This window comes from Neomonachus schauinslandi, chromosome 14 (assembly GCF_002201575.2).
Source record: "Neomonachus schauinslandi chromosome 14, ASM220157v2, whole genome shotgun sequence".
Lineage (NCBI taxonomy): Eukaryota > Metazoa > Chordata > Mammalia > Carnivora > Phocidae > Neomonachus > Neomonachus schauinslandi.
Window position 1 is genome coordinate 21,854,550 of NC_058416.1, and position 27,268 is coordinate 21,881,817.

At 37.7% G+C, this 27,268-nt stretch overlaps 1 protein-coding gene across 1 annotated transcript in view; it reads right to left on the reverse strand.

The window, feature by feature from the left end:
* DCC (DCC netrin 1 receptor) overlaps positions 1 to 27,268 on the reverse strand; it is a 773,306-nt gene that overhangs the window by 597,252 nt on the left and 148,786 nt on the right. The window contains exons 4-5 of the mRNA XM_044921252.1: positions 26,143 to 26,293; positions 24,580 to 24,716 (exon numbers count right to left, since the gene is read on the reverse strand). Coding sequence (XP_044777187.1) covers positions 24,580 to 24,716; positions 26,143 to 26,293 — 288 coding nt within the window. The remainder of the gene's footprint in view (positions 1 to 24,579; positions 24,717 to 26,142; positions 26,294 to 27,268) is intronic.

Consider the following 27,268-nt stretch of genomic DNA (forward strand, 5'->3'; position numbering starts at 1 on the left):
CTGAACTGGACATGGGCTTCATGGGACCCAGGTAGCCAGATGGAGCATAACTGTCATCTCTGACAGTGTGGCATTGATGGTCCCTTCGGTAAAATGTATTCCACAAGTCTCCTCATATAAGCAGGCTTGAGCCCAGTTTGCAACCTCCAGGTGGAAAGGTAATAAAACATATGAAGACTTGGATGTAAGGTGATTGGTTTTTTTATTCACCTCCTTCACATAAGGGACAGTCAAATACCTGTGGTTATACCTCCACTTAATGAGACCAGTTGCATTCTAAAATACTTAGTGAAGAATCCTTAAGTGGACCAGAAAATTATTGTTGTACTCACTCTCCTACTACTCCTATAACTGAAATAACTTTTCAGTTATTTATATCATTCTGCAGCCTGAAGCCAAGGTGCTCTTGCCTGGACAACCAAATTCAAGATTTGGACAATATAAGGTGTTGACTAATATAAATCTGCAGACATTTTGCATTATTTAATAACAATGCAAGCTTTTCTACTAAACCGATATAAAAGGTTTCTGGTGGAATATGTTATTTTACATTGTTTTTTCAAATTAAAGATGTTTTATGTTAAAAGCTACTTGCCTTAAATTCTCTTCTTCTAGGGATGCATTTTATGTCTATCTGTCTATCTCCTAGAGATTTGAATTTCTAATATGTTTCATTACAAATATTCATACCAATGCACAGAGTCAAAATTCAAACAATAGTTGGACAACTGCTGCGAAGGAGAGTGTTTTTGATGGATCCATGGTGGGAATAAGATCCAACAGGGCCCGGACCAAGATGAGGTAAGTAAGGTGACACATGTAAATGTGTGATCAGATACTTTTTTTTATCCTAATATTTTGCTATTTAGTTTATCATATATTTTTGCAGTGATTTTGATTCCTTAAAATATAGTATTAAAGTACTATTTATCTTGATTATAGATATGTTATAGGCTTCCCCTTAAATTTTATATTCGAGGCAAGTGCCTCACTTGCATGATCCTAATTTTGGCCCTGGTTTGGATTATTGGCTGCAATTATTCACATGCCCATGTCAACATTCCTACTACATTTTAGCTGAGTAGAAGGTATTTTGTACCCCTGGCCTTTGGACTTGGCCATGTGACTTGCTTTGGCCAACATGGATGTCAGCAAACAGGATGTAAGCAGAGCTTGAAATTGTTTGCAGGACAGGGTTTTCCTTCTTGCATTCCTGCCATCATCATGAGCAGAGAATGTCTTAAGTAGCTACAACCCCTGATACCTAAGCCCAGAAGATGTGGAACAAACTTGAACCCAACCTACAATTTGAATCCTGCAGGCTAGATGGTTGCCACCACCTACAGACCCATGATCTTAGGAAATTATTACTGTTGTTTTAAACCAGTGAGGTTTGCAGGTAGTTTCTTATATAGCATTACTGTAGCAACTCTGAGTAGTAGAGAGGGGTGGTAGAAAATATGCTTCTCTACCTCTCATACTTTTTTATAAATAATAATCCATTTCATTCATTTGCAAACATTCATTATGCAACTACAATGTGACAGGCACTGGGACTTCAGAGAGGTATTAAAATGCTGGTCTTTGTGGTTCCGAAGTTTACTGTCTGGTAGGAGAAAGACTATGGATGAGTAGATGCAATTAGTTGTTAAGAGTGCTGAAAGGCAAATCTGCATTTGGTACAGTAGGCACAGAGTTAAATAAGTTATCAAACCTACTAGAGAGAAAAGATTTAATGAAAGAGCTGATTATTATATGGAATTAAACCCAGATGCTCACCTGGGTCAGGGAAATAAAGAAATTCAGATGGGGACTGTGACACACGTTACCTACAGAGACAGAAGCTCCTCAGCTCTAGCTAATTGTTACTTGGCAAATGGAAGCTCAGTGTTACCCGGTCTTCTAGGTTTCAAGAGAAATCTAGATTATACTTTAAAAAAAATACAATTTAAAACTAGTGCCATTAATTCAAGCTGTTTCTACCTTTCTGCACAGACAAGAAAGTCCCCAGACCCAACAAACAAATAATCAGACCATGGGCTACATTTAAACCTTGAATTTCCAGTTTGAGGTTGACCAATTGGTAGGAAATCAGGAGACAGCCAGCTTGGACAGGGCACAATGGCCCCCAGGCAGGGGTGGGCAGCACTGAGATCTTGCCTTCAGCTCAGCTCTCTAAGCCAGAGCTCTCTGGCAATGCTGATGCAACTGGGAGGAATGGGTACTGTTTTTCTTGTCTCTCGCTCGCTTTTTTTTTTTTTTTTTCCAATTTGCTCAAAGTCACTGAAGGGCATGTTTCTTTCATCAATTTCCAGTTCTTAATAACAACAAAGTAATAATAAACAGAATGAAAACATCTTAAGTCCTAGAAAATGCACTTTTAATTATCTGTAATTTCAGACACTGTCTCTCTCTAATATGCTAGATGGCATGTTTCCTACACATATTTCAGCCTAGGAATAATAACAATTTGTGATATATTTTTTTAGGAAAGCAGATTATGCTCATACATTTTCACTATTAAATTTGGGTAATAGAGGAATGTGTATTTTTAAAATATAACAGATGTACCTTTGTATAAAAAGCATCTATCTTTGGTATTATTCCTATAAATCTTAGAATGGTATTTTTCTTCCTGTCAAAATCGAAATTCCTATTTACAAACAATAGCACCAATAGTGGAAGGTGGTTTGGGGGTTGGGAGGATAAATGTCAAATTTAGCAGGACTGCGTAAGTGCTCTTCATTTATAAATAATACACCACAATATGATAACATGATATTTATCCAGCATGGCAGAGAAATTTGGTATTCTAGGAACACAAATGTTTTTGATAGCTGGAGGTTACAACTTCAAATGCCCCCAAGAAATTTGATGAGAAGCTATCTAAGATCTATTACATAATTTATCTGCCCTCTTAAACAGACTAGACTAAAATAAAAAGACAAGTAGAGCAAAACCTTGGATTCTTTTAAGTTCATCCTCATGAATAGCATATTATGCTGTAAGGCAGCGCTGCCTTCCGTGGCTACGTTAGGAGATGGGGTTGTCGAGCCATATATGAAACGGCCTTTGATCTAGTCTGCAGCCTGGTGGCTCTCCTGTATCAGAATCACCCATGGGAACACAGAATTTTGGTCTCCTTCCACTACAGTTTCTTTTTCAGTAGATTTGGGCTGGAAAACAAGATTTTGAATTTCTAACATATTCCCAGGTGATGTTGCTGTTGCTGGTCCAGAAATCATATTTTAATCACCATTGCTATCAGCCTTCCCCCTTTCTTCCTTCCCTCTTTCTTTCTTTCCTACCTTCCTTCCTTCCTTCCTTTCCTTCTTTCCTCCCTCCTTCCTTCCCTCCCTTCTTCCCTTCTGTCCTTTTTCAATATATTTCCTAACTCCTACTCCTTCACCTGTCATTTACCAATGCTTTCCACATGCTCTTGCTTATAAAGTGCTCACAGAAAAAACTGAGTCTTCTCCTCTTACTGCTTCAGATCATGATTGTGCCTCTTAGGCTTCGCCCTTTATTATCAGCAATCACATAGCCAGTTTGGGATACAGAACCAGTGTTCAGGGTTCTGGTCCTTAGAGATTCTGTCTTTAATGGTTGGCCTTACAGAACTCAGGACATCAGGCATCATTTATCATGAAGTATGGACAATTCCACAGCCCTTTCTAACACTCTTCAGTCCCTTCTCTGTCTTCCAAAATATCACTCTCATCTTGAGAAGGCAAATAGTTTTTCCAGTAATCCACATTACCAAGGAAGCACCCCTGCTTCCGTCAGTTTTTTCCTTCCTTATATAAAATGAGATGGAAAATGGTATTCACCAGAATCAAGTTGTTATGGCTATTTAAAACCCAGGCTTTATTGTCAAACTCTGATATTCTCTAACCATCACAACCTAGTCCTCTAAAAAAATTACCAATAACAACACCGAGAAAGTCCTCCTGTTTTTCTGAATGTTAAAAAAAAGTAAGAATAAAGGAGAAACATTCATTCTTTTCTCAAAGAACTTACATTTTAACTGTAAATATATGTATGGGTCTTGTGTAAATGACACAGAAAATTCTTTCACACATCAATTAAAAGATCATAATGAGGGGCACCTGGGTGCTCAGTTGGTTAAGCGTCCAACTCTTGGTTTTGGCTCAGGTCATGATCTCAGGGTCATGAGATCAAGCCCCGTTATCAGGCTTCATACTGAGCATGGAGCCTGCTTAAGATTCTCTCTCTCTCCCACTCTTTCTGCCCCTCCCCCCCCAAAAAAGATCATAATGATATAAACAGAGATCACAAACATTTGTATTATTTGTACACTAAACTAACAGCTGCACTTTGCATGTATTGCACTAAATATCAAACAATGCATTTACATGTTACCTTCTATGTCTATCAGTGAACAATTACAATACTTAAATGGACATAATTAAGTACACACAATTATTACAGCAGGTAGGATGAAAAATCAAAAGCAAATGACCCCAGCAATTTTAGATAAATAAAATTTATATGGCACCAAAATACCCACATCAATGAGATCCAATGGGGAAAGGCAGAAGAAACAATGGCATTCTAAATTCCTCACAAAACATTCAGATTTTGGAAGTACTGATTTTTTTTTAAAGATTTTATTTATTTATTTGAAAGAGAGAATGAGAGAGAGCACATGAGAGGGGGGAGGGTCAGAGGGAGAAGCAGACTCCCTGCCGAGCAGGGAGCCCAACGAGGGACTCGATCCCGGGACTCCAGGATCATGACCTGAGCCGAAGGCAGTCGCTTAACCAACTGAGGCACCCAGGCGCCCTGGAAGTACTGATTAACGTAACAACTGTTTTTATCAATTTAGTCAACTGTCTGTAAAATGTGCAGCAGCGTTTCTATCTTCTGAATTACTACAAAAATTAAAGCAAACAAAAAATCTACACAGTAGAAGATATATGCAAAGAAAATACCAAAATGGTATTAAAATGAAAGTCAGAGGTATAAAATATGACAGAGGAGATAATCATAACAGCAATAATAACTTGAATGCTTACTCTGTGCCAGGAATTCTACTATGTTTTAAATCTACTATCTAAGTCTTCATACGATTTTATAATATAGTTAGCAAACAGTGCCAATATTCAAATTCAGACTATATTTGTTTCAAATATCTCATGAGAATAAACTGTGATGACAATGAATATGATAAGTGAAATCTGCCTTGGAAAAGGCAAAATTTTTTAAGTCTTTTTTTAAAAATTATTTATTTGAGAGAGAGAGACAGAGACAGAGATAGCAAGAGAGAGAGCACAAGTGGGGAGGAAAAGGAAAAGCAGGCTCCCTGCTGAGCAGGGAGCCCAATGTGGGGCTCAATCCCAGGACCATGGAATCATGACCTGAGCTGAAGGCAGACACTTAACTCACTGAGCCACCCAGGCACCCCTAGAAAAGGCAAAATATTTCAAACTGGGTAGATATGAACAAACGCAGGAGACACTTACATGACATTAAAAGACACACCTACAACAGCTCTACACACTAAACAGAATAGTATTAAGACATATAAAAGACATTAGAAATAAAATGGAGTATTAATAGATATAATGTAGATTTATAAAACTACTTAGTTTCATGAGTGTAGTAAATGTGAATACTAAAACCAAATTTAAAAAGAAAACAAAATAAGTGCATATTTAAAACTCATCATGCATATAAAGCAAAAATCCTATATACTGGTAAACTGAATTTCCCAGAATATTAATATTCTAGCATCTACAGAGTGGCAAAATCCTACAGTCAGTAAAAACTTGTAAAAATTGGAAAAAAACAAAAAAGTATAAACCTATATAGAGAATTAGAATAGTAAAATATTAATAGTAGTTATCTTTGGATAATAAAGCTATGTGCATTTTTTTGTCTACTAGTCCGTATATTTTTTTTAAGATTTTATGTATTTATTTAAGAGAGAGGGAGAGAGAGAGAGAGAAAGAACAGGGGGAGCAGCAGAGGGAGAGGGAGAAGCAGACTCCCCGCTGAGCAGGAAGCCCGACATGGCGCTCAATCCTGGGACTCCAGTATCATGACCTGGGCTGAAGGTAGACGCCTAACCAACTGAGCCACCCAGGTGCCCCAACCACTCCATACTTTTTAAATATTTTATTTATTTGAGAGCATGTGAGCAAGCATGAGCAGGGGGAGGGGCAGAGAAAGAGGGAGAAGCAGGCTCCCTGGCTGAGCAGGAAGTCCTAAGTGGGGCTCAATCCCAGGACCCTGAGATCATGACCCAAGCTTAAGGCAGATGCTTAACTGACTGGGCCATCCAGGTGCCCCTACTACTCTGTATTTTCAAATGTATCTGCAGTTAATGCATACATGTCTTTCGTAATGCATATGTCTTTCATAATGACAAAACAGATTTTATTTTAAAAGAAAGCAAATATAAGTATATACATGTGTACACTTATATGTGAGTATGAGTGTGCATGCATATATACATACATGTATACATACATGTTAAAGATTATTTTAAAACTCTAATACTGCAGCGGTCACTTATTCCTGGACTTTGTATTTCATGAGGACAGATAATGTCTTTTTTAAACATTAAGGAAATACCCAGAATAATCTAAAAGCTTCCCTTTTATAAACCATTTTGAATCTCATCTTTCATAAATATTAATTTGTGTGTTCCTCATTATCTTTCCAGTTTGTGACCTCTTTTTTTTAAGATTTTATTTATTTGAGAGAGCAAGCAAGAGCGCACAAGCAGGGGGAGCAGCAGAGGGAGAGGGAGAAGCAGGCTCCCTGCTGAGCACGGAGCCCAAAGTGGGTTTTGATCCCAGGACCCTGGGGTCATGACCTGAGCTGAAGGCAGATTCTTAATGGACTGAGCCACCCAAGTGCCCCCAATTTGCAAACTCTTTGTGGGGAATAACACCAATACATTTACCACCAGGTGTATAAAGAAATCCTACACTTTTTTTTTTTTTTTGTCCTAAAATTACCTTCAAGCTTCAAGAGAGTTCTCCTAGGCATAGTATTCTTGAATTTGTTGAACATGTCCATGCTCCACTTACTAATATCCTTCATGGACATGAATTTGATTGTGTCCATTTTCACCCATCATTGTTCTGAACTGAAAATTTCTCATCCGGTCTTACTATTTCATTCCTTTGATCATTTCCATTAACCTTTCAGGCTGTTCTCACTGTTTTATGGCCTTAATGGAATGCACTGAATCAAACTATGAACTCTACCCCAAGTACAAAAACATTATTATTTCTGTTCAAAGACTTAACAAAACTACATAGTACTGTGTTTTCAATTTTATCATGGTTATCTCTGGCATTCAGTTGACTTTTTGAACTGCTACTCTACACTGGATGGGCTTCAAGAAATAGTTGACATAGACTAGATATCTTTTTTTCTAAACACAAGTTTAATAGAGAGAGAGTAATCCCTTTTATCAACATAGTTTGGATTATACTTCCCCAAATACATTACCTTCTACTTTCCACACCTGAAATTCGTCAACTATTATTTGGCCTATTCACACAGCATTACACAATGTTCTTGCAGGACTCATCCATCTCACCAGTTTTGAACCCCATCTGCAAACTTACAGATCAGTCTCAGTACAGTCATACAGCCTACCTTCCTCCCCAGGCCCACATTCTTCCAGTTGCTAACTGGAGCTATGGTGGAGTATATTTTTACTTTTGGCTTAGTCCAACCTCATGCTCTGATACTAGTCCTATATACCAGAGGGGAATTTCAAGAACTTGAGCAATTGCTACAGGTGAGAAGATCATGTTCACCTGGATGCTTCCTAGTCCCACTTGGACTTCCCCCTGTTCTCTACCTTGACTATTCTTCCTTAGGACCAAGCCCCTCCCTCATACTCCAATTTTAACAATAGGTCTGTGTCTTTGTATGTGGTCTGCTCACCCTACTTTTGTTGGTTTGGTTTGTTTTTTTTTTTTTTTTTTAAGATTTTATTTATTTATTTGCAAGAGAAAGACACAGCGAGAGAGGGAACACAAACGGGGAGTGGGAGAGGGAGAAGCAGACTCCCTGCCGAGCAGGGAGCCCGACGCGGGACTCGATCCCGGGACTCCAGGATCATGACCTGAGCCGAAGGCAGTCGCCCAACCAACTGAGCCACCCAGGCGCCCTGGTTTGGTTTTTAAATAGAATGCTTTGCCTTATTCTTGTTGCTTCCTTTGCTAACTGCCAGGTCAGCCTTCCTTTTCCAAAAGCAGTGGTTAAGAATCACCTGAAAGGCCTATCAGGCTATAGCTTCTTGGCCCCAACTCTAGAGATTCTGATTCAGTACTACCAGTAGGCCAGAGCAAGGCCAACAAATCTGCATTTCTAACAGGCTCACAAATGATGCCAATGCTGCTTGCCTGGAGACACAACTTCCATGATTTCCATTTATTTTTTGCTTGCCAGAGGCACCTCTTGATGATCCACCCATCTGACCAGCTCATTTGGGTTGTCTTGAGGAGTTTTCCAACATCTCAGGACCCTATTCCTTCCTCTGATCGCTGTATGAGGAAGGTAAACAATTTCAATTTTAATTCTGCTTCTTGAAATGACGATGCTAGATGATGATGATGATGACAATGACAATGAGCCTCAATTTCCTCATCTTTAAGATGGAGATAAAATAGTACCTCCCTTATAGATTTCTGAAACTATTACATGAGAAAGCACAGCACTTTGCATGATGCCTGGCACATAATGGTTGCTCAGTAAATGGGGGTTATGAGGCCATCAATGCAGATGATGATCGCAGCATATCATTAATTCAATAGACTGATTGATTAGTTTGGGGGAACATAATAGTGAGCAAAACAGATAAGGATTCTGTCCCTGGTGGAGACAGAAACAGTGAATGAGTACACAGATAATAACAGATTATAATAATTATTACCAAGAAAAAAAGAACAAAGTAACTGGGAGAGGCTGATTTCATCAGAATGGACAAGGGCAAACCCCATAAGAAGGTGGCATTCGCAATTCGATCTAAGCAAGAGCAGCCACCTGATGAACTGGAGGAAGAGAATTGCAGACATGGGGAACTGCCCACAGAAATGTTTTGAGACTGGAAATTGGTTTGTTCAATGAGAAGGCAGCAGGCCACATCAGGGGAACCTAATAAACAGAGGTAGAATGCACTGAAATAAGAAAAGAAGTAAACACACGCTACATCCCACAGAGACTGGTAGGGTGTGTTAAGGAGTTTTTAGTTTGGTCTAGGAAAAACACAAAGACTTTGAGGGTTTTAATTTCTAAGAAGGGGCATCCTACATTCTGATTAACATGTGAACAAGATCATTCTGGGTAAGAATGGGTTGCAGTAAGGCAAAACTGGAAGACAGATAGGAGGTTCTAGGTCTGGTCTAGGCAACAGGTGAGAGTAGCTGGATTTAGGGTGAGGGAAGTCAGAATGGAGAGAAGTGGGTAAATTTTTTTTTAAAGATTTTATTTATTTATTTGACAGAGAGAGCACAAGCAGGGGGAGCAGCAGGCAGAGGGAGAGGGAGAAGCAGGCTCCCCGCTGAGCAGGGAGCCCAATGTGGGGCTCAATCCCAGGACCCTGAGATCACGACCTGAACCAAAGGCAGACACCTAACTGACTGAGCCACCCAGGCGTCCCAAGAAGTGGGTGAATTTTAAATACATCCTGGAGGTTGAACTGTCACAGATTTAATTCAAAGTATAAGGAAAAGAGGACTCAAAACTAATGACTGGGTTTGATATATTGCAACACTGAGGCTATATTCATTAAACCAAACTCTCTTTACTGATTTTGACAGTTCTTATATGTATTGTATATGTGAATGATAAATATGCCTTCTTATCTGAAGCTAATTTAATTGTGAATACTTATTTTCTGGGTGATTTTCCTAATAACTTACAAAGGTGACATTTGTCATAGTCTTTGGTAAAGTGTAAATAATGGTGGCACACACTTCCTAAGCTCCCTCCAGAAAGCTTGTAATATTTTTAGCTCAAATTAGTTTTTAAATAATACTAGCTAATATTTATTTACTGCTTCATATGTACCAGACCCTGATTCATGCCCAAATCACTAGACTTTGCAGGCCACCCAAACTGGCAAAATTTAGTCATCTCACTAAGCTCACTCAAATTTCCATTTCTACAACTTTGGTTCAGCGATCCTATGTGTTTATGATAAATTGTACTGCCTTACTTTAAGGTCCACTGTTCTCAGAATCACCTCTAGTACGTTCCTTTATCACAGTTTCTTTCTCCTTGAGCTTTTCTGAAATGTCAGGAGATGGCAAGAACTATGCAATTGACAACATAAGATCTGAACGAGACCTCCTAATCTGAGTTTGAGTAATCAAGGAGAATGCATGTTAATGTAGAGACACCTGTTGTTCATACCAGTAATGAAGACAACACCACTTACTGAGTGTCTGCTCTGTTCCAGGCGCTGTCCTGGAGTTGCACCGAACATGCATCATTTTGCTTACTCTACTCTCCATCAGAACTCTACAGGCTAGATGTCCTGGCCCATTGCACAGACAGTGCTAGACATGGAGTGATGTGTTCATAACCACTACCCCCAGTGGCACCTTCAAGCCTAAACTGGAACCGGTTGGAGGAGCAGAAAGGGGAACAAGATGGTAGATAGAAGGAGCAGGTGTGGATGGAAGGAAAGATGAGAGTCATAATCACACAAATGCTCCTGCTTTTAGGGGATGTACTATAAATTGTCTACACAATGTTCAGCCAAAAAGAAGAGAAACAAGCAGTTTGCAATGGAAGTAAAAAATGAGAACTAACTTGCTCCTCTGTTTACATGGGACAGAGTGAAGAGGTGTTGAGGAGAAAAACTCACTCAGTGATATCTTCTTCTGAGGCCAGAATTACATTTATTATTATTTTATTATTGTTTTAAAAATCAAACAAGGAAAATGCCCCTGCTATGACTTTCCCTTCCTACATATACCTACATAATGACCCTGTGTCATCTTAATTCCCTAGATATTTTGCAAGCTAAATTATCATTCCAAAGGAAAAACAGTATTATGTGCACAATCCCCACATCTATCTGGCTAACCATCCGTTAAAAATCGCACACACACACACACATCCCCACACACAATCCCCCCAGCTCATTTGAAATTTCTTTTGTTTTCATGCACTGTAAATTGGCGATAAAGTGTTATTACTGAGCATTTGGCAGTTGGATTCACTAACTACTTTTTGAATGTCAGTAATAATATACCAAGGGAAAACTGAATTATATAATGTAATCACTTGGGCTAATTATTTTCTTTGCTGGTCCTCTAAAGAAGCAATGGATAAGAACTCACAAATATCACATCTATTTTTCTTAGCAGGAGAGGAGCACTGGTCTGTGATTAAAGTGGCATCACGATGCTTCTTACAGAATGTGTAATGGGTCTGAACTGCAAGAATAAAAAAACAGGTACATCTATTAACTGTAGTAAAAATCCCCTTTTAATTGGGTAGGCAGTTTCCATAGAAATGTATACAGTAAGTGGCCATTACATATAGGCCAAAGTGGTAGAGCTTTATTGCTGATAGCAGGAGATTCTTCACCTGAAGCTCTCCCTCAGTCTCCAAATATAAGAAAAAAAATTTCAACCTTAGAGCCTTTCCTAATTGCACATAGCATTTCCCAAACATGAACCTGTTAGAGATTCTAAGAAGTCCTGTAGTATGTACCCATTTAAGTTAACTTTGTTTGATCCAACATTTTCCAAATTTAGGTAATCACAGATGATTTTTTGTTTTGTCTCATTTTGTTTCTTCGTTTTTTTTTTAAAGGAATACCTAATAATACACATACAGCTTGGGGAATGTTGGTGAACAAGAATATTTAGCCTTCATCTTTACTAGATGTCTCACTTGATTGCACAGTTGTTGCATCTTTAACTTCATCCATTTTATTCATACCAAACTTGTACCCCAAATGTGTTTTGCAAGGAATAACTACCGAAATGTTGCTATTTCTATTTAGAATAGCACAATTCCTATTACTATTGCATAGAAACAGCTTTTCTGAACAATAAGAATATGGGTAAAATGAGAAAGAACTCTTGGAGTCTGAGGATTATATACAAAGTTTTTTTTTTGGTCACAAGAAGGACTTAATGAAACTTTTTTTTTCACATACTGAAATTTGATATTCAGGATGAAAATCCAAATTGAATTCTGAGAGAGGAAAAATGTACATTTCTTACATATTTCTTAAATGCTTAATTCGTGCCAACTAGCATGCAAGACACTGGGGAAATGACAATGATTAACATACAACCCCTCCCCCTTGGGAAACTGCTTAACCAACATGTTAAATATTAATCACGGAATTAGCAAGAAATTATGGAAACACAGGGAAGGGAGAGGAGTTGCCACATGGGTGTACCTGATGTCAGATCCAACGATTAAAAAACATTGTGCCGGGCGCCTGGGTGGCTCAGTTGGTTAAGCGACTGCCTTCGGCTCAGGTCATGATCCTGGAGTCCCAGGATCGAGTCCTGCATCGGGCTCCCTGCTCGGCAGGAAGTCTGCTTCTCCCTCTGACCCTAACCCCTCTCATGTGCTTTCTCTCATTCTCTCTCTCTCAAATAAATAAATAAAATCTTTAAAAACAAAAACAAAAACAAAAACATTGTGCCTATGTGACACAGCATTGGTTTAAAAGAACCACAAAGCACACAAAAAAATCAGTCTTTGTGAACTCAAAGGTTTTCACCCAGATGGCCAGTGACCTCAGTACCTCCTCTGTGTGGCATTCCATTTAGCTTGTTCCTATGAAAGTGGTATACCGTACCCCACACACATATGCCCGTAAAAAGCCATTACAACTCAATAATAAAAAGACAAATAACCCAATTTAAAATGGGCAAAGGATCTGAAAAGACATTTCGTCAAGAAAGATATCCAAATGGTGACTAAATCCATAAAAACATACTCAACATCATTAGTCATTAGGGAAATGCAAATTAAACTCACAATGAGATACTACTTCACACCCATGAGACTAGTTAGAATAAAAAAAAAGTTAGCTAATAACAAGTATTGATGAGGATGTAGAGAAATAGAAATACCCACGCATTGCTGGTAGGAATGTAAAATTGTATAGTCTCTTTGGAAAACATCTGGTAGTTCCTCAAATGATTGAACACAGAATTATCATATGACTCAGTGGTTCCATTCCTAGGTATAGATTCAAGATAAGTGAAAATATAGATCCACATAAAAACTTGTACATAAATGCTTATACAGAATTACTAATAATAGACAAAAGTAGAGACGATCCCATTGCCCATCATTGCCCTGATGAATAAATAAAACATGGTATATCTATACAATGGAATATTATTTGGCCATTAGAAAAAATGAACTACTGATATACAGTACAATAAGGTTGAACCTTGAAAACATTATACTGAGCTAAAGAAACCAGTCACAAAACACAACATATTCTATGATTCCATTTTTGTAAAATGTCCATAATAGAAGAATCTACAGAGACAGAAAGTAGACTGGTGGTTGCTTAGGGCTGTTGTAAGGTAGAGGGGAAAGGGAGAATAAGAGGATAGGGGAATGACAGTTAAAGGGTACAAGGTTTGTTTTGAGGTGATGAAGGTGTTCTAAAATTCACTGTGGTCAGATATGGCTGCAAACATCTATGATTGTCCCGAAACCAGTAAATTGTACAGTTTAAATGTGAAGTTGTCTAGTATGTGAATTATAGTGGATGGTATCTCAGTAAAGCTGTTTTACACCATTAGGCAAGAAACTTATTGCATTTTCAGTAGACATTTGTTGAATAAGTGATAAGTAAATCAACAAATGCATAGATCAAACTCCAAATGCTTTACTTGAAGAGTCCGCCATTGAATGACATGTTTTCAAGCCTGTGCTTTTTGCCCTTAGGCACACTGCCACCACGTGGTGGAAGGAGCCTTGGTCTTCTGGTACAAGTTTCAGGAGTATGAACACAGGTATACTCTGGTGGTTTCCTGCTCAAATATACCAGATCATACTAAAGGTAAGTCCACACCTCAGTATGTAAAACAGTCACTAAAAGGATTATATCTAGATATATGAAATAATAAATCAGAAATAAGTAAAAGTCCTTGGAAAGTATAGAAAGAAATGTCATGCTTTGCTCTTTAGCCTTTCAAAACTGGCAAGCACAACTGATGCTAACTCTTGCTAACTTTAATTAAAACACTCCTGTCTAATTTAGTTTCAGTCCTGTAATAGTCAAACTCCTGGGATAATGTGTACTTTGGGTACTTCAGGACAACTTTGGCATAGCACGCCCTTTTGGGCAGCTTTCCACCGCTGTCAGCAGTTCTCCTTCTAAACCACAGATGGTCAATTCACCTTGCTGAGAATGTTAGGGCTAATTAGAATCATAGCCTTAGATTGCCTTTTTAATGTTCTGAATTAGCGCATAGCCTTCATCTTACCCTCTGGAGCCTCTACTTCCTTCCTCATCTTTCTGAGAAAGAAGAAAAAAAAAGTTAGATCCACAGCCATCTCAAGGATAAACACACACACACAAAAAACTGTTCAAATTGCTTTCTCCAATGAAAGAGGGAAGGAGAGGAGAGATCCACATAGTAGGTCTTTAAATATCTGTGTAATGAATAAATAAATCCTGTCACGAATTCAACTAGTATTTCTTTCTTTTTTTTTTTTTTAAGATTTTTATTTATTTGACAGAGACACAGCGAGAGAAGGAACACAAGCAGGGGAAGCAGGAGAGGGAGAAGCAGGCCACCCGCGGAGCAGGGAGCCCGATGCGGGGCTCGATCCCAGAACCCTGAGATCATGACCCAAGCCAAAGGCGGACGCCTAACGACTGAGCCACCCAGGCGCCCCTCAATTAGTATTTCCACAGACAGTATAACTGCAATTGTCATACCAAATCATTTTACACTAACAGCCCAGACATACCATCTTTCTTCTTCTAATACATACATGCATTCAACAGAATGTCCAAAACATTAGTTTGGATAGAACTTTTGCGTACTGGGCGCCTGGGTGGCTCAGTTGGTTAAGCGACTGCCTTCAGCTCAGGTCATGATCCCGGAGTCCCTGGATCGAGTCCCACATCTGGCTCCCTGCTCAGTGGGGAGCCTGCTTCTCCCTCTGACCCTCTCTCCTCTCATGCTCTCTCTCACTCTCTCTCTCTCTCAAATAAAAAAAAAAAAAGAACTTTTGCATACTCTTACGATGGCTGTGATTTCAGGTGAGAAAAGTAATTATAATAAGAAATCAACATAGTTATAGGAAGGAACAGCAAATAGATGATTTTGATTTTTTTTAAATTTAATTCTGTCTTATATTATGCATTTTTATCATACATTTAGGATCATAGCCCTACATGAAAAAAAACAAAAAACAAAAACAAAACTTTTTTTTTTTTTTAAGATTTTATTTATTTGCGAGAGAGAGAATGAGAGACAGAGAGCATGAGAGGGAAGAAGGTCAGAGGGAGAAGCAGACTCCCTGCTGAGCAGGGAGCCCGATGTGGGACTCGATCCCGGGACTCCAGGATCATGACCTGAGCCGAAGGCAGTCGCTTAACCAACTGAGCCACCCAGGCGCCCCAAAAACAAAAGTTTTAACTAATTTCATTATGATCCATTTGGCAATTACCCTGTGAAAGATAATGAATATAAACTTACCTAAGGCACTGCTTTTATGGCTATGACCAAAAAATATCACTGCTAATGAAGGACAATTATAGAGAGACATGAAATTTAAGGACTGTTACTTGGGGGAAGCAGTGATATAGTAAATTCAGGAGAACTCCATTCAAAGCGTCACACATTGTAATAGAGGTGTTAAATATTATCTTTATTAATATATTTTATGATAACTATTTTCTGTTTGTAGCTAAGAACCTAAGCCAAAAACCCAACATCGGTGATCCAACAGCAAATTTGTAAAGGAGGCAACTGAATACCTTAATGGAGGTGGATGTGCCAGTTACTGTCCAAACAAATGGATGGGTCAGTTCCCGACCTGACCCCTTATACATGTTCAGAAAGTAGCAACACATCCAATATGTTTCAGAAAAAAAACACAAAAAATGATAAAACTAAAGCATATGCAAAAAATAAAAGGATGCAAAGCCATATCAATTTTTAATTATCATATTTCCTTCCATTACCAGACACATCTGAGAGTTGATGGAATGTGAACATCTGCATGCTTATTGTAGTAAATTGAATTTATAGAGCATATCTAAGAATTGAGTTAAAAAAACAGAAAACATATTTTCTTCATAGTGAATGATATATTTATTATTAAAATTGGGACAGATCATTCAAAATTATAGGACCTAAAATGTTAGTAGTACCTTATCTTTATAAATTACTAAATAAGAAGATGATGATACTAAAGAGAAAAATAAACAAGGGGACATTTAGATCTTCGAACTACACATAACCTAGTGTATAAACAGAGAAATGCCTTTTGATTCATTGCTCTTGTAAGAGGGACATATTTTTCACACTCTTGGAAATTTGAGATTGTCAGTATTAACAATATGTAAGAAATGTTGGTAATATACTTCTTTGTTGTAGCTTACGTCTCTATAAAACTAATCAAGAATCATTTTAACAGTATAATCCACAGTACAGCTACTCTTTCTGTGGTTATATTCATCTGCTCAGGCTGCTGTAACAAAATATCACCACAGACTCGGTGGCTTAGGCAACAGAAACCTATTTTTTCCCAGTTATGGAGTCTGGAAGTTTTTGTTTTGTTTTTTGGTTTTTGGTTTTTTTTTGAGTCTGGAAGTTTAAGACGAAGGTGGCAGCAGGGTTGATTTCTGGTGAGACATCTCTCCTTGGCTTGGAGATGATGCCTTCTCTCTGTGTCCCCACATACACCATTTTCTGCATGGTTGCACTGAGAGAGAGAATGCTCAGATGCCTCTTCCTCTTCTTATAAAGATGCCATTCCTATTAGATTAGGGCCCCATTCTTAGGATTTCATTGAACCTTAATTACCTCCTTAATTAAAAGTCCTATCTCCAAATACAGTCACATTAGCAGTGATAAGGCTTCAATGTATGAATTTGGGGGAAAACAATTCAGTCCATGACAATGTTCTATAAAAACACATGAGTCTCCATAAAGAGCTTATAAAATATTTTGATAGAAAGCTAGATAACTTATATACAATGTACGTGTAATTGTATTTCTTATGTTTAAAATTCAGGTGAGCCAGAGAACAAACCAAGGCTTTGAGTGGCCAAGGCTAACAAGACATGGCGTCTATTTTTGCTCACAGCCTCGCTGGGAAGAAAGCATGGATGGCAGGCTATAGGGACACAGAGGAAGCTAAAAAAGTATAAAATGCTTCACAAATTTGGGTGCTATCCTTGTGCCACAAACCTAATATTTGTCTATGTTTCTTGAGATTACTGCCAAAAATTTTTCTGTGCATCATTAGGACATCATTATATGATTCTTCCAGGATTCATGAGAATGATGGAGGGACCAGTTGTTGCTTTGTAAATGTTACAGGTGAGTAAAACTGGGTATGGAGAGGGTACATAGGATGTTTTAATATTTGTGGCATTTTGTTGTTTTGTTTTTAAAGATTTTTATTTATTTATTTGAGAGAGAGAATGAGAAAGAGAGAGCACATGAGAGGGGGGAGGGTCAGAGGGAGAAGCAGACCCCCTGCTGAGCAAGGAGCCCGATATGGGACTCGATCCCGGGACTCCAGGATCATGACCTGAGCCGAAGGCAGTCGCTTAACCAACTGAGCCACCCAGGCGCCCCTGTTGTTTTGTTTTTGCTTAATTTTTGTAACTATGCTTTAGGCTTCTGCTGAAGTCTAGAAGAGCATCTTATATTTCTTTCTTTCCCACAGCACCCAAAGCCATGCCTCCTCTTCTGGAAGCCTTCTCTCCCAAATTTCACACCTAAGCAATCATCAAGCCCTATGAGGAAGTAATTATCATCCTTTACAAATGAAGGGATTGAGGATTAGTGAGTTAAATAGTTGGCCAAGATGAAAGAGCTAGTAAGCCACAAGCCAAAAACAAAACCAATGTCTTTCCACTGCCCTTAAGATAAAAACCTGACAACATGAGCAAACCATTCAGGATTTATACCATTTTTCCAGTTCCCTATCAGTTTCCCATTGGACCCATACTCTTCAGTCACATGAGATTACTTCCCGTTCCCAACCCCTTGCTTATCCCAAACCGTTGCCCATTTCCTTCCTTTCCCAGAAGCTCTCTCCTCACCCCTCCTCCCAACCCCTGACTCCCTTCCTTCGTCTTCCTTGAACTGTTTATTCGGGGCCCCTCACCTCCCTCTTTGCCAACTTTTCTTTGGCTCTTCTATTTCTTGTCCGCTTACCTAACTAGTCTCTGAAGTCAAGACTGGTGCTATATGCTTCTTTCTGTGCCCAAAGAGTGCCTGGCCGAGTACAAAAGATGTACTCAAGTGCCGGCTGCTGTGTCAGCGCAGATGCTATGGATTGCTTGTGTATCTGGGCCTAGAAACCATACTTGATTAGTTCACTATATACCCAGCCATCTTTTTTATTATTCTTAAGCATTTTCAGAAGAAAGTGAGCTACTGATGGGACTTTCCTGTCCCAGTATGCTACAAAATGATAGTTTTTAACAGGGGTTTTTAACTTCTCCTATAAATCTTAATCTGCTGTCTTCTTAACTTGCTTTTAAGATGATTTTTCTAAAACTTTCCGAATAGGTTGGTCTATTATCTATTTGCAGAATCAGTACATTATGTAATGGTTGAGGTAACCATATGCATTTAAAAGAATATGAGAAGGCATTGTGAAGAGAAATTTTCTTAGAAATAGGAAATATATGTGCATTATACACATATATGGTATGTATATGCATGTACGTATACATGTACATATATGTATAAATGCATGTATATATATTACAGACATTAAAACATAATTTAATACTCTGAACCCATTGCCATTGGGCTTAAAGAACATTATCTGTGTGCGCTGGACATGCTCTAGGCCAGTAGAGAGCCATTCTGAACACATTGCAAGAGGGTGACCCATGGATCCCTGTCCCTTAAGGAAAAGTCTCAGGCAGGCAAAACACCTGCCTCAAAGGACTTCTTTTTGGAGGTGTTTTCTTGGGAGAAATATAAACTCAAACACCACGTGAAGTGATATGTGCTATTCATGGGAGCGGGAGAAAAAGATATGGAGAACTCTTAGATTTTGTTAAAGGTTTTCAATTATGTGCAAAGTACTGACCTAGCAGACTTATTTGTGTCTACAAAGCCAGACTGTACCAATTCTAGCCAACATTTCTCTAGACAGTTGATAAGGCAAATAACTGAGAAAACCTACACACTAAGATAAATTTTTAATAGTATATTATTTATATTGCTGCAGACTGCTTTTATTGTTTTTCAGTTTCAAAAATGGACATAACTAAAATTTTATTTAGGAATGCATGTAATGTGATAAAGCTATAAAGAAAAGTAAGGAATGGTAAACACAAACTTCAGGGTAATGGTTACCTCTGGGGTGGAGAGGGAAGGGGATGAGTTTGGGGAGGAGCACACAGAGTTATGTTCTATTTCTTAAACTGGATGGTGGTACATGGCTTCTCATTTTATTATTGAAACTGTAAATATATACACTTTAAGATAGAATGTATTTTATAGTTTAGAAACTTTTTTTTTTAAAGATTTTATTTATTTGAGAGAGAGAGAATGAGAGAGAGCGAGTACATGAGAGGGGGGAGGGTCAGAGGGAGAAGCAGACTCCCTGCCGAGCAGGGAGCCCGATGTGGGACTCAATCCCGGGACTCCAGGATCATGACCTGAGCCAAAGGCAGTCGCTTAACCAACTGAGCCACCCAGGCACCCGAGTTTAGAAACTTTTAAAAATCAGAACCTTCCACCTAATCAGCCCAAACCTTTAGTTGATTTGACTTACTTTTTTTATTTTTTAAATTATTTTTTATTATTATGTTCAATTAGCCAGCATATAGTACATCATTAGGTTTTGATGTAGTGTTCAACGATTCATTAGTTGTGCATAACACCCAGTGCTCATCAGACTGCTTTTAAAAAAATTCTAGAAAGTTCAAAACTTTGTCACCAACGTTAGACCTAATGGCTTCTCCTCAAGAGTGAACTTTCTACCCATTTCTTGTGTGTGCATGGGCAATGTTAAGAGTTTGTCCACGGCTGGGCACTTCCTTGGTTAAAGATCAAAAAAAAATTTTTTTTTAAAGATTTTATTTATTTATTTGAGACAGAGAGAATGAGATACAGAGAGCATGAGAGGGAGGAGGGTCAGAGGGAGAAGCAGACTCCCTGCCGAGCAGGGAGCCCGATGCGGGACTCGATCCAGGGACTCCAGGATCATGACCTGAGCCGAAGGCAGTCGCTTAACCAACTGAGCCACCCAGGCGCCCAAGATCAAAAAATTTTTTTAAACTATGCATTTATGCATTGATCCAGACATCAGATCGGTCTAGACCTAAGTCAGGGGCCAATCTCCTGAATGTTTATTAAGGGCAATTATAATTTCTGAGCCAAAAAGCTGGTTATTTAGAAAATAATAATGGTCAGAATATGATTCTTCAGTTCATTAAAAAAAAAACAGTTTAAAAAAAAATCATCACGGCATGTGTGATTTAAACAGAATATAAGCTGGCAACAGGATTCAGAAAACTTCCTTCTGCAACCCCCTTTTCAGCATCTCTTCCTGCCAACACTTCTTTAGGTTCTATCTTTCATGAGAGCAAAGACTATCAACTCTTCATATCTTCACAGAGTCCATGTTAACACGCAAAATGGAGGAAAAAAAAAAAAAAACTTACTCCGAAGGCAGGCAATTGATTGTATGAATTTGTAATAATACTACAAGCCCATTGAAGCCAGACTTTAAACCTTTTGTAGCCTTCCCAGAACCTAGTGCAGTACATATACTCAAATACATCCACCAGTACTATATTGATGAATATTTTAAGAGATCAGAAACATTAACATAAATGGTTATGATTAAGAACACACCTATTTATTTATTTATAGTTAATGTACTTTAGACAAGTTTTCCTTAGTCTTGCCTAAACAGATTTCCCCAAGAAGTTTAACTATTATGGAACTTTCAATATTCACTTTATAGTGTAAATGCTTTAAATTATATTTAATGTTCATTAACTCTGAAACTCTTGAGGAAGACCACAGAATTTCTCTTGTTGTATATAAAATGGTATCACTTGAAAAGTCTGTTAGTTCCTTCAGGTTCACATTCAAAGCCAGTCTAAGTGTAAGGACGGACCAAAAAAGGCAAAACAAAAGTCTGATAAAATGCATGATTAAAACTTATGAGCACAAGCTTGAATTTCTTGTGGAATTTTATCTTATGAAGAATTTATGTTATGGTTAAATCCTTAAAATTAATGAAAAGTATTTGAATAACACTGATAATGAAGTTCTTTCCTCCCCATCTTTTTTTTTTTTTTTAAAGATTTTATTTATTTATTTATTTGAGAGACAGAGAGAGAACTCACAAGTGGGAGGGAGGGGCAGAGGGAGAGGGAGAAGCAGGCTCCCTGCTGAGCAGGGAGCCCAATGTGGGACTCGATCCCAGGACCCTAGGGTCATGACTTGAGCAAAAGGCAGACACTTAACCAACTGAGCCACCCAGGTGCTCCCCCTTCCCATCTTTTAAGAAAAAGTAATAAATTACATTTTCCATATAAACCCAGTCCTGCAGGATGAGCTTAACTTTACATTAGAATAGTCAAAGAATATATCAAAGATTTCATTATATCAACATTCATTTTAAAGCCTGGGTAGAATACTTAAAACAGTATTATGATCATTTCCTGAATTAAATCATGCCTTTTATAATAGTTACAGATCATACTAGGTATGTGGAAGATCTTTAAAATGTATACCCAGTTACCAAGAGAATTAAATAAAAAACAAAACATAAACACAACTCGATCTATATTTTTAAATTAATAATTCTTCTAATTTACACATTCAACATATAATCTAAAATGAAATTTTTGGAAATAGGGTGATTCATTTATAATGAAAATGTGAATCTAACAGCAACAAAGCCAGCAGCTATATGGAAAAATACTTGGTATCCTATACAAAATATAAAATAAAAACAAAAAACCAGAAATAACAAAATACATACACACAGAGCCTATACAGAATAGTTACTATTCTTCCTATATTAATAGTTCCTGCAAATCAACAAAATAAAGATAAATATTTTAATAAATGTATAAAGGTAAAAAAGATTGACAGCTAACTCACAAAATATAAAATGCAAATGTCCAGTAAAACTATAAAAATAAATCTAAATTTAATAAGGGTGAAAATTAGAACAAAGAGAGTCCATTTTATAAAATTGTTAGGCAAATATTGGTAGAGAGAAATGTATTCTTTTTTTTATTACTCATTTATTTAAGAGAGGGGGAGCACGAGTGGAGGGGAGAGGCAGAGAGAGAGGGAGAGGCAGAGGGAGAAGCAGACTCCCAACCTAGCAGGGACCCCAATGCAGGGCTGGATCCCAAGACCCTGGGATCATGACCTGAGCCAAAAGCAGATGCTTAACCCACTGAGCCACCCAGGCGCCCTGAGAGAAAAGTATTCTTTTGGAGACAGGCAATTCTTGCACTGCTGGTGTGAGTATAAACATTGTTGTGATACTTTTCCTTAGCATATAAGCAAATAAATGACAAAGATACAGAATAATCATCTCAGTGCTTTTGTTGTTTGTGTGTGCTTTTTTTTTTTTTTTAAAGATTTTATTTATTTATTCGACAGAAAGAGACACAGCGAGAGAGGGAACACAAGCAGGGGGAGTGGGAGAGGGAGAAGCAGGCTTCCTGCTGAGCAGGGAGCCCGATGTGGGGCTCGATCCCAGGACCCTGGGATCATGACCTGAGCCGAAGGCAGATGCTTAATGACTGAGCCACCCAGGCGTCCCTGTGTGTGCTTTTTTAAGTAGAATTTGGAAACAAGACAATGCTCAACAATAAAGAACTGGAGAACATACACATGCTCACAGGAACACACAGAAGAAGATGCTATGGATGTTAATATATGTGCATATATGGATATTCCTACATATATTTCTTGGCTAAGTTACTCAGAAATCATAATTTATGTACAATTGGCTTAGATATCAATGAAGCATCATGTGTCCAAATATTGTGTATTAATTTGATATAAAATTTGACCTCATATATTTGCAATTAGAAGTTTACCCATGATCACTATAAATTATAGGTAATTCTATAACTGCATTTGCCTTATGATCAGTGGTATACATTACAAAATAATTTCTATATAGTCATTCTGTGTTGCTGTACTTTGATGTTATAAATGTAAAAGTTCTTTGTTTCACCAAAAACTTTCAAATAAAATGACTATATTAAATTGCTACCATCTTAAAGACAAGCTATTTTAGTTAGAATAATGCTACCTCTAAAACCAAAGAATTAAAGTCCTTTTTCTATTCTTAGTTTAATATTTATGGTTTGATCAAAGAACAAACAACTCCATTGTCTCACCCATCACATACATTATTACCCTATCTGAAGATGAAAGCATTTTCTGAATAAACTTTAAAGCCAAAAAGTAAAATGGATAGCATAATACTATTATGGTACAGATTAGCAGATATAATCAGCATTCCATACCTTTTCATTTCTACTGAATAATTTTTAAAGAGCTTATGACTTTTCCTGTACTCTTTACAAGGTGAAAGGACTTATTCCAGAGGGAAAAATCCAAAGACTGGTAAACAATTTTTTGTTGTTGCTGTTACAGGAAAAAGCAATTGGAATTCAAATGGTAAAGCACTTTCTCTAAATTACATGATTCAAATGAAACTGACTAAAAAAAAAAAAATCTGGGGTAGATGATAAAATATGTGTTTGAATACCTACCACATATAATAATTATTAATTTACCAAGGTACACGGTGACCCTGTCTTTCTGAATAATATGTACCATCCACCCCCCTTAAATTTTTAAAATTAGATTCTATGTGTTTTCCTTAGATATATTTGATTTTATTGGTTCACCCTCAACATAACATCTACAGTATTTCCATATTAACAAAACAATCTTACCAAGACATTTGAATTTAATGTCAGGAACCCTGTCTGTCATCTCAAATGATATCTGACTTTTCCACTCAAGTGCATATTGTTTATATAATTTCTCTCATTCACGCCTATTGGAATCTCTCATTTGTTATTTAACTCACTTTCTGTTTAACACGTTTGTTAAATAATAATTTTTCATAGATTTCAGTTGTATCATTGGAATAATTAGCCCAAAGAGTGCTGCATCTAGATTTTAGTCAATGAACAAGTATTCAAACACTGCTTTTAACCCCTTTGCAATTAATCAAAGTAAAGTAAAGACATGTATGGAATATTGGGACTTCGCAATTTCATACTAATAAACACAGGAGGCAATTCAGGGATAAGCATTTAAAGTGTCACAGTCATGTATTTTGAAAAGGACAGTGTAAACTAATCTCGAGCCATTGACTTACCCAAGACTGTGAGTTCTGCAGAGGCACTAATATTCTCATTTTTATATGTAACAATGCAGGTGTAAGTTCCACTATCATCATCTGTCACATTGGAGATAAGCAAGTTGCTTCCACCCAATAAGGAATACTTTTTGGACCTGTAAGACACAGGCATATACAGTTAGAGAGTAGATTAATGTACGGATACATACGTGTATACCAGGCAAGGTACTCAGAGGTTTAAATAAACTCCACAAAAGATCAAATTATAAAATTAGAAAAAACCCTCTATTTTGGGTGCCTAGGTAACATCACATTTATTGATCAAAAATTCACTCAAGATAAACCACTCCCACTGGAAGGCTATGTGCAGTGATCAAAGAAATTAAATAGATTAAACTTGGGCCCAAGCTTAGTACTGGAAAGAAACTTACAGATAATCTGGTGCAATTCTCTCATTTTGGATTTGAGGACCACAAGCTCCAGAGAAGTGATTCCCCATAGTGAAAGTCAATGTCTTGTGTCCTGACATCTGATTTAGTACAAAGCCACATTTCATACTGTACCAAGAATGTCTGGCTACATTCAGAGAACATGTTTTGACATGCTAAAGCTGCAACCAGATTTCTCACATGCTTTAATATTCTCAGAAGTATTGTGACATCATACCATAGAGTGTTGTTATATAAATAGAGAGGGGAGATGAAATTTAAAGATTTAAGTTATTGTCTGTGAACCTATCTCATCGCAAAAAACAAATGTGTTAAAAAGGAGTACAACAGACCTCCAAATCAATGAAATTAATTTCTTAAGTGAAATCCATTTAATCAAAATGTTTCAGGCTAAGTGTTCCATTCTATTAAGAGTTTACTTTCTAACTATGCCTTAACATGAACGTCTAATAATTCAAAGCCAGCCATGTTGTCCTTTTGCCTTATCTTAAATAATTGTTATATCTGGAGTGTGTAAGATATAACTGCAGCTGAAAAAATTGCACAGACCCTATAATGACATGCTATATATTACAATTCAGAAAACTTTAATTTCCTGGGGTGCCTGGGTGGCTCAGTCAGTTAAGCATCTGCCTTCGGCTCAAGTCATGATCCCAGGGTCCTGGGATCAAGCCCCACATTGGGTTCTGTGCTCACTGGGGAGCCTACTTCACCCTCTCCCTCTGCCTGCCACTCTACTTGTGCTCGTTCTCTCTCTCTGCCAAATAAATAAATAAAATCTTTAAAAAAGAAAAAAGAAAACTTTAATTTCTTAATAAATATTTCACTCTCTATACCACTTCCTTAGAATGAGATCCTCCAAATTATCTTCGCTGAATAGTTTTTGGACAGGGCATTTTCAACAGCAACCCTGGCTTTCTAAATTTCTTTTCTGAATTGATCTCATAGATTTTGACTCCGTTCCCCATCTCTTTATCGCATTAGGTAAATGTCTTTCATATATTGTATAATGTCAAGGAATGCAGGGGAAAAATCAATTATCATCAAAAACTAGTATTTCTAGGTACCTATATCAAATTAGAGAAAGGGAAACAGTGATGTATACTTCACAAAAGTCTTCAATTTGTGATACCTGAGTTGGATGACTTCTTCTCCCCGTAACCAGGTAAAACTCGGGGGAGGATAGCCAGAAACACAACACTCCAGGATGGCATCTTTTCCTTCAGTGGCTACCACATTGGATGGTCTTTGCAGAAAATATAGCTGCCTATGCAGCCCTGGGTCTGTGGAAAGAAAACACAGGATCACATCTTTTATGAAAAACACTGTAAAGATAAATTATGTAGCTTGAACCATTTTTTTTCCTTAATAAGACACTCTGATAGAGAAGAAGAAAAACTGGAAAGTTACGAGTGAAACTTATAAACTAGACTCCTAAATGGTTTTTCCATCCCTGGTTTCTAGGATCATGATAGAATATTCTTAGCTGTTGATGACATCATGGTATAAGGCAACAGACAGAAGCATGAGCTGACAAGCAATCGTGTGGGCTGCAGGACTTGTGGACGTCTCATTACAGAACAAGACAATATGATGAGTAATTTCTCTAAACATTATCTCCTGTAACTTTCTTAAAGATTTTATTTATTTGACAGTGAGAGATACAGCGAGAGAGGGAACACAAGCAGGGGGAGTGGGAGAGGGAGAAGCAGGCTTCCCAAGGAGCAGGGAGCCCAATGTGGGGCTCGATCCCAGGACCCCAGGATCATGACCTGAGTCAAAGGCAGACGCTTAACGACTGAGCCACCCAGGCGCCCCTCTCCTGTAACTTTCTGATATGTTCAATTTGTCTGCCACTAATATCTATTCGACTTCCTTTTGCTTTGTCTATTGCTTCTGTGGCTGTTAGAACCATGTTAAATAACAACATACAAGTATTGAGAAGGTAGAATGTAGAAGGTACTGAAAAAAAGTATCTGCTGTCTTCAAAAATAGACCTTACATTAAATTTTGTTTTGTATAATAGTAAGTTAGGCTGTTTCTAAGCCTTCTGTTTATTTTAAATTTTTAACAACATTCCAAAGAGTTTGCCCCTAGAGCTGAGACTGTGTAGATGAAGAGCTCCTGTATCCTCCTACCTCACTCAATGCATTTTCTAGTTCTATAGAACCAACATTATTCATTTTACTTCTTTTTTTCTTTCTTCTTTTTCTTCCTTCCTTCCTTCCTTCCTTCCTTCCTTCCTTCCTTCCTTCCTT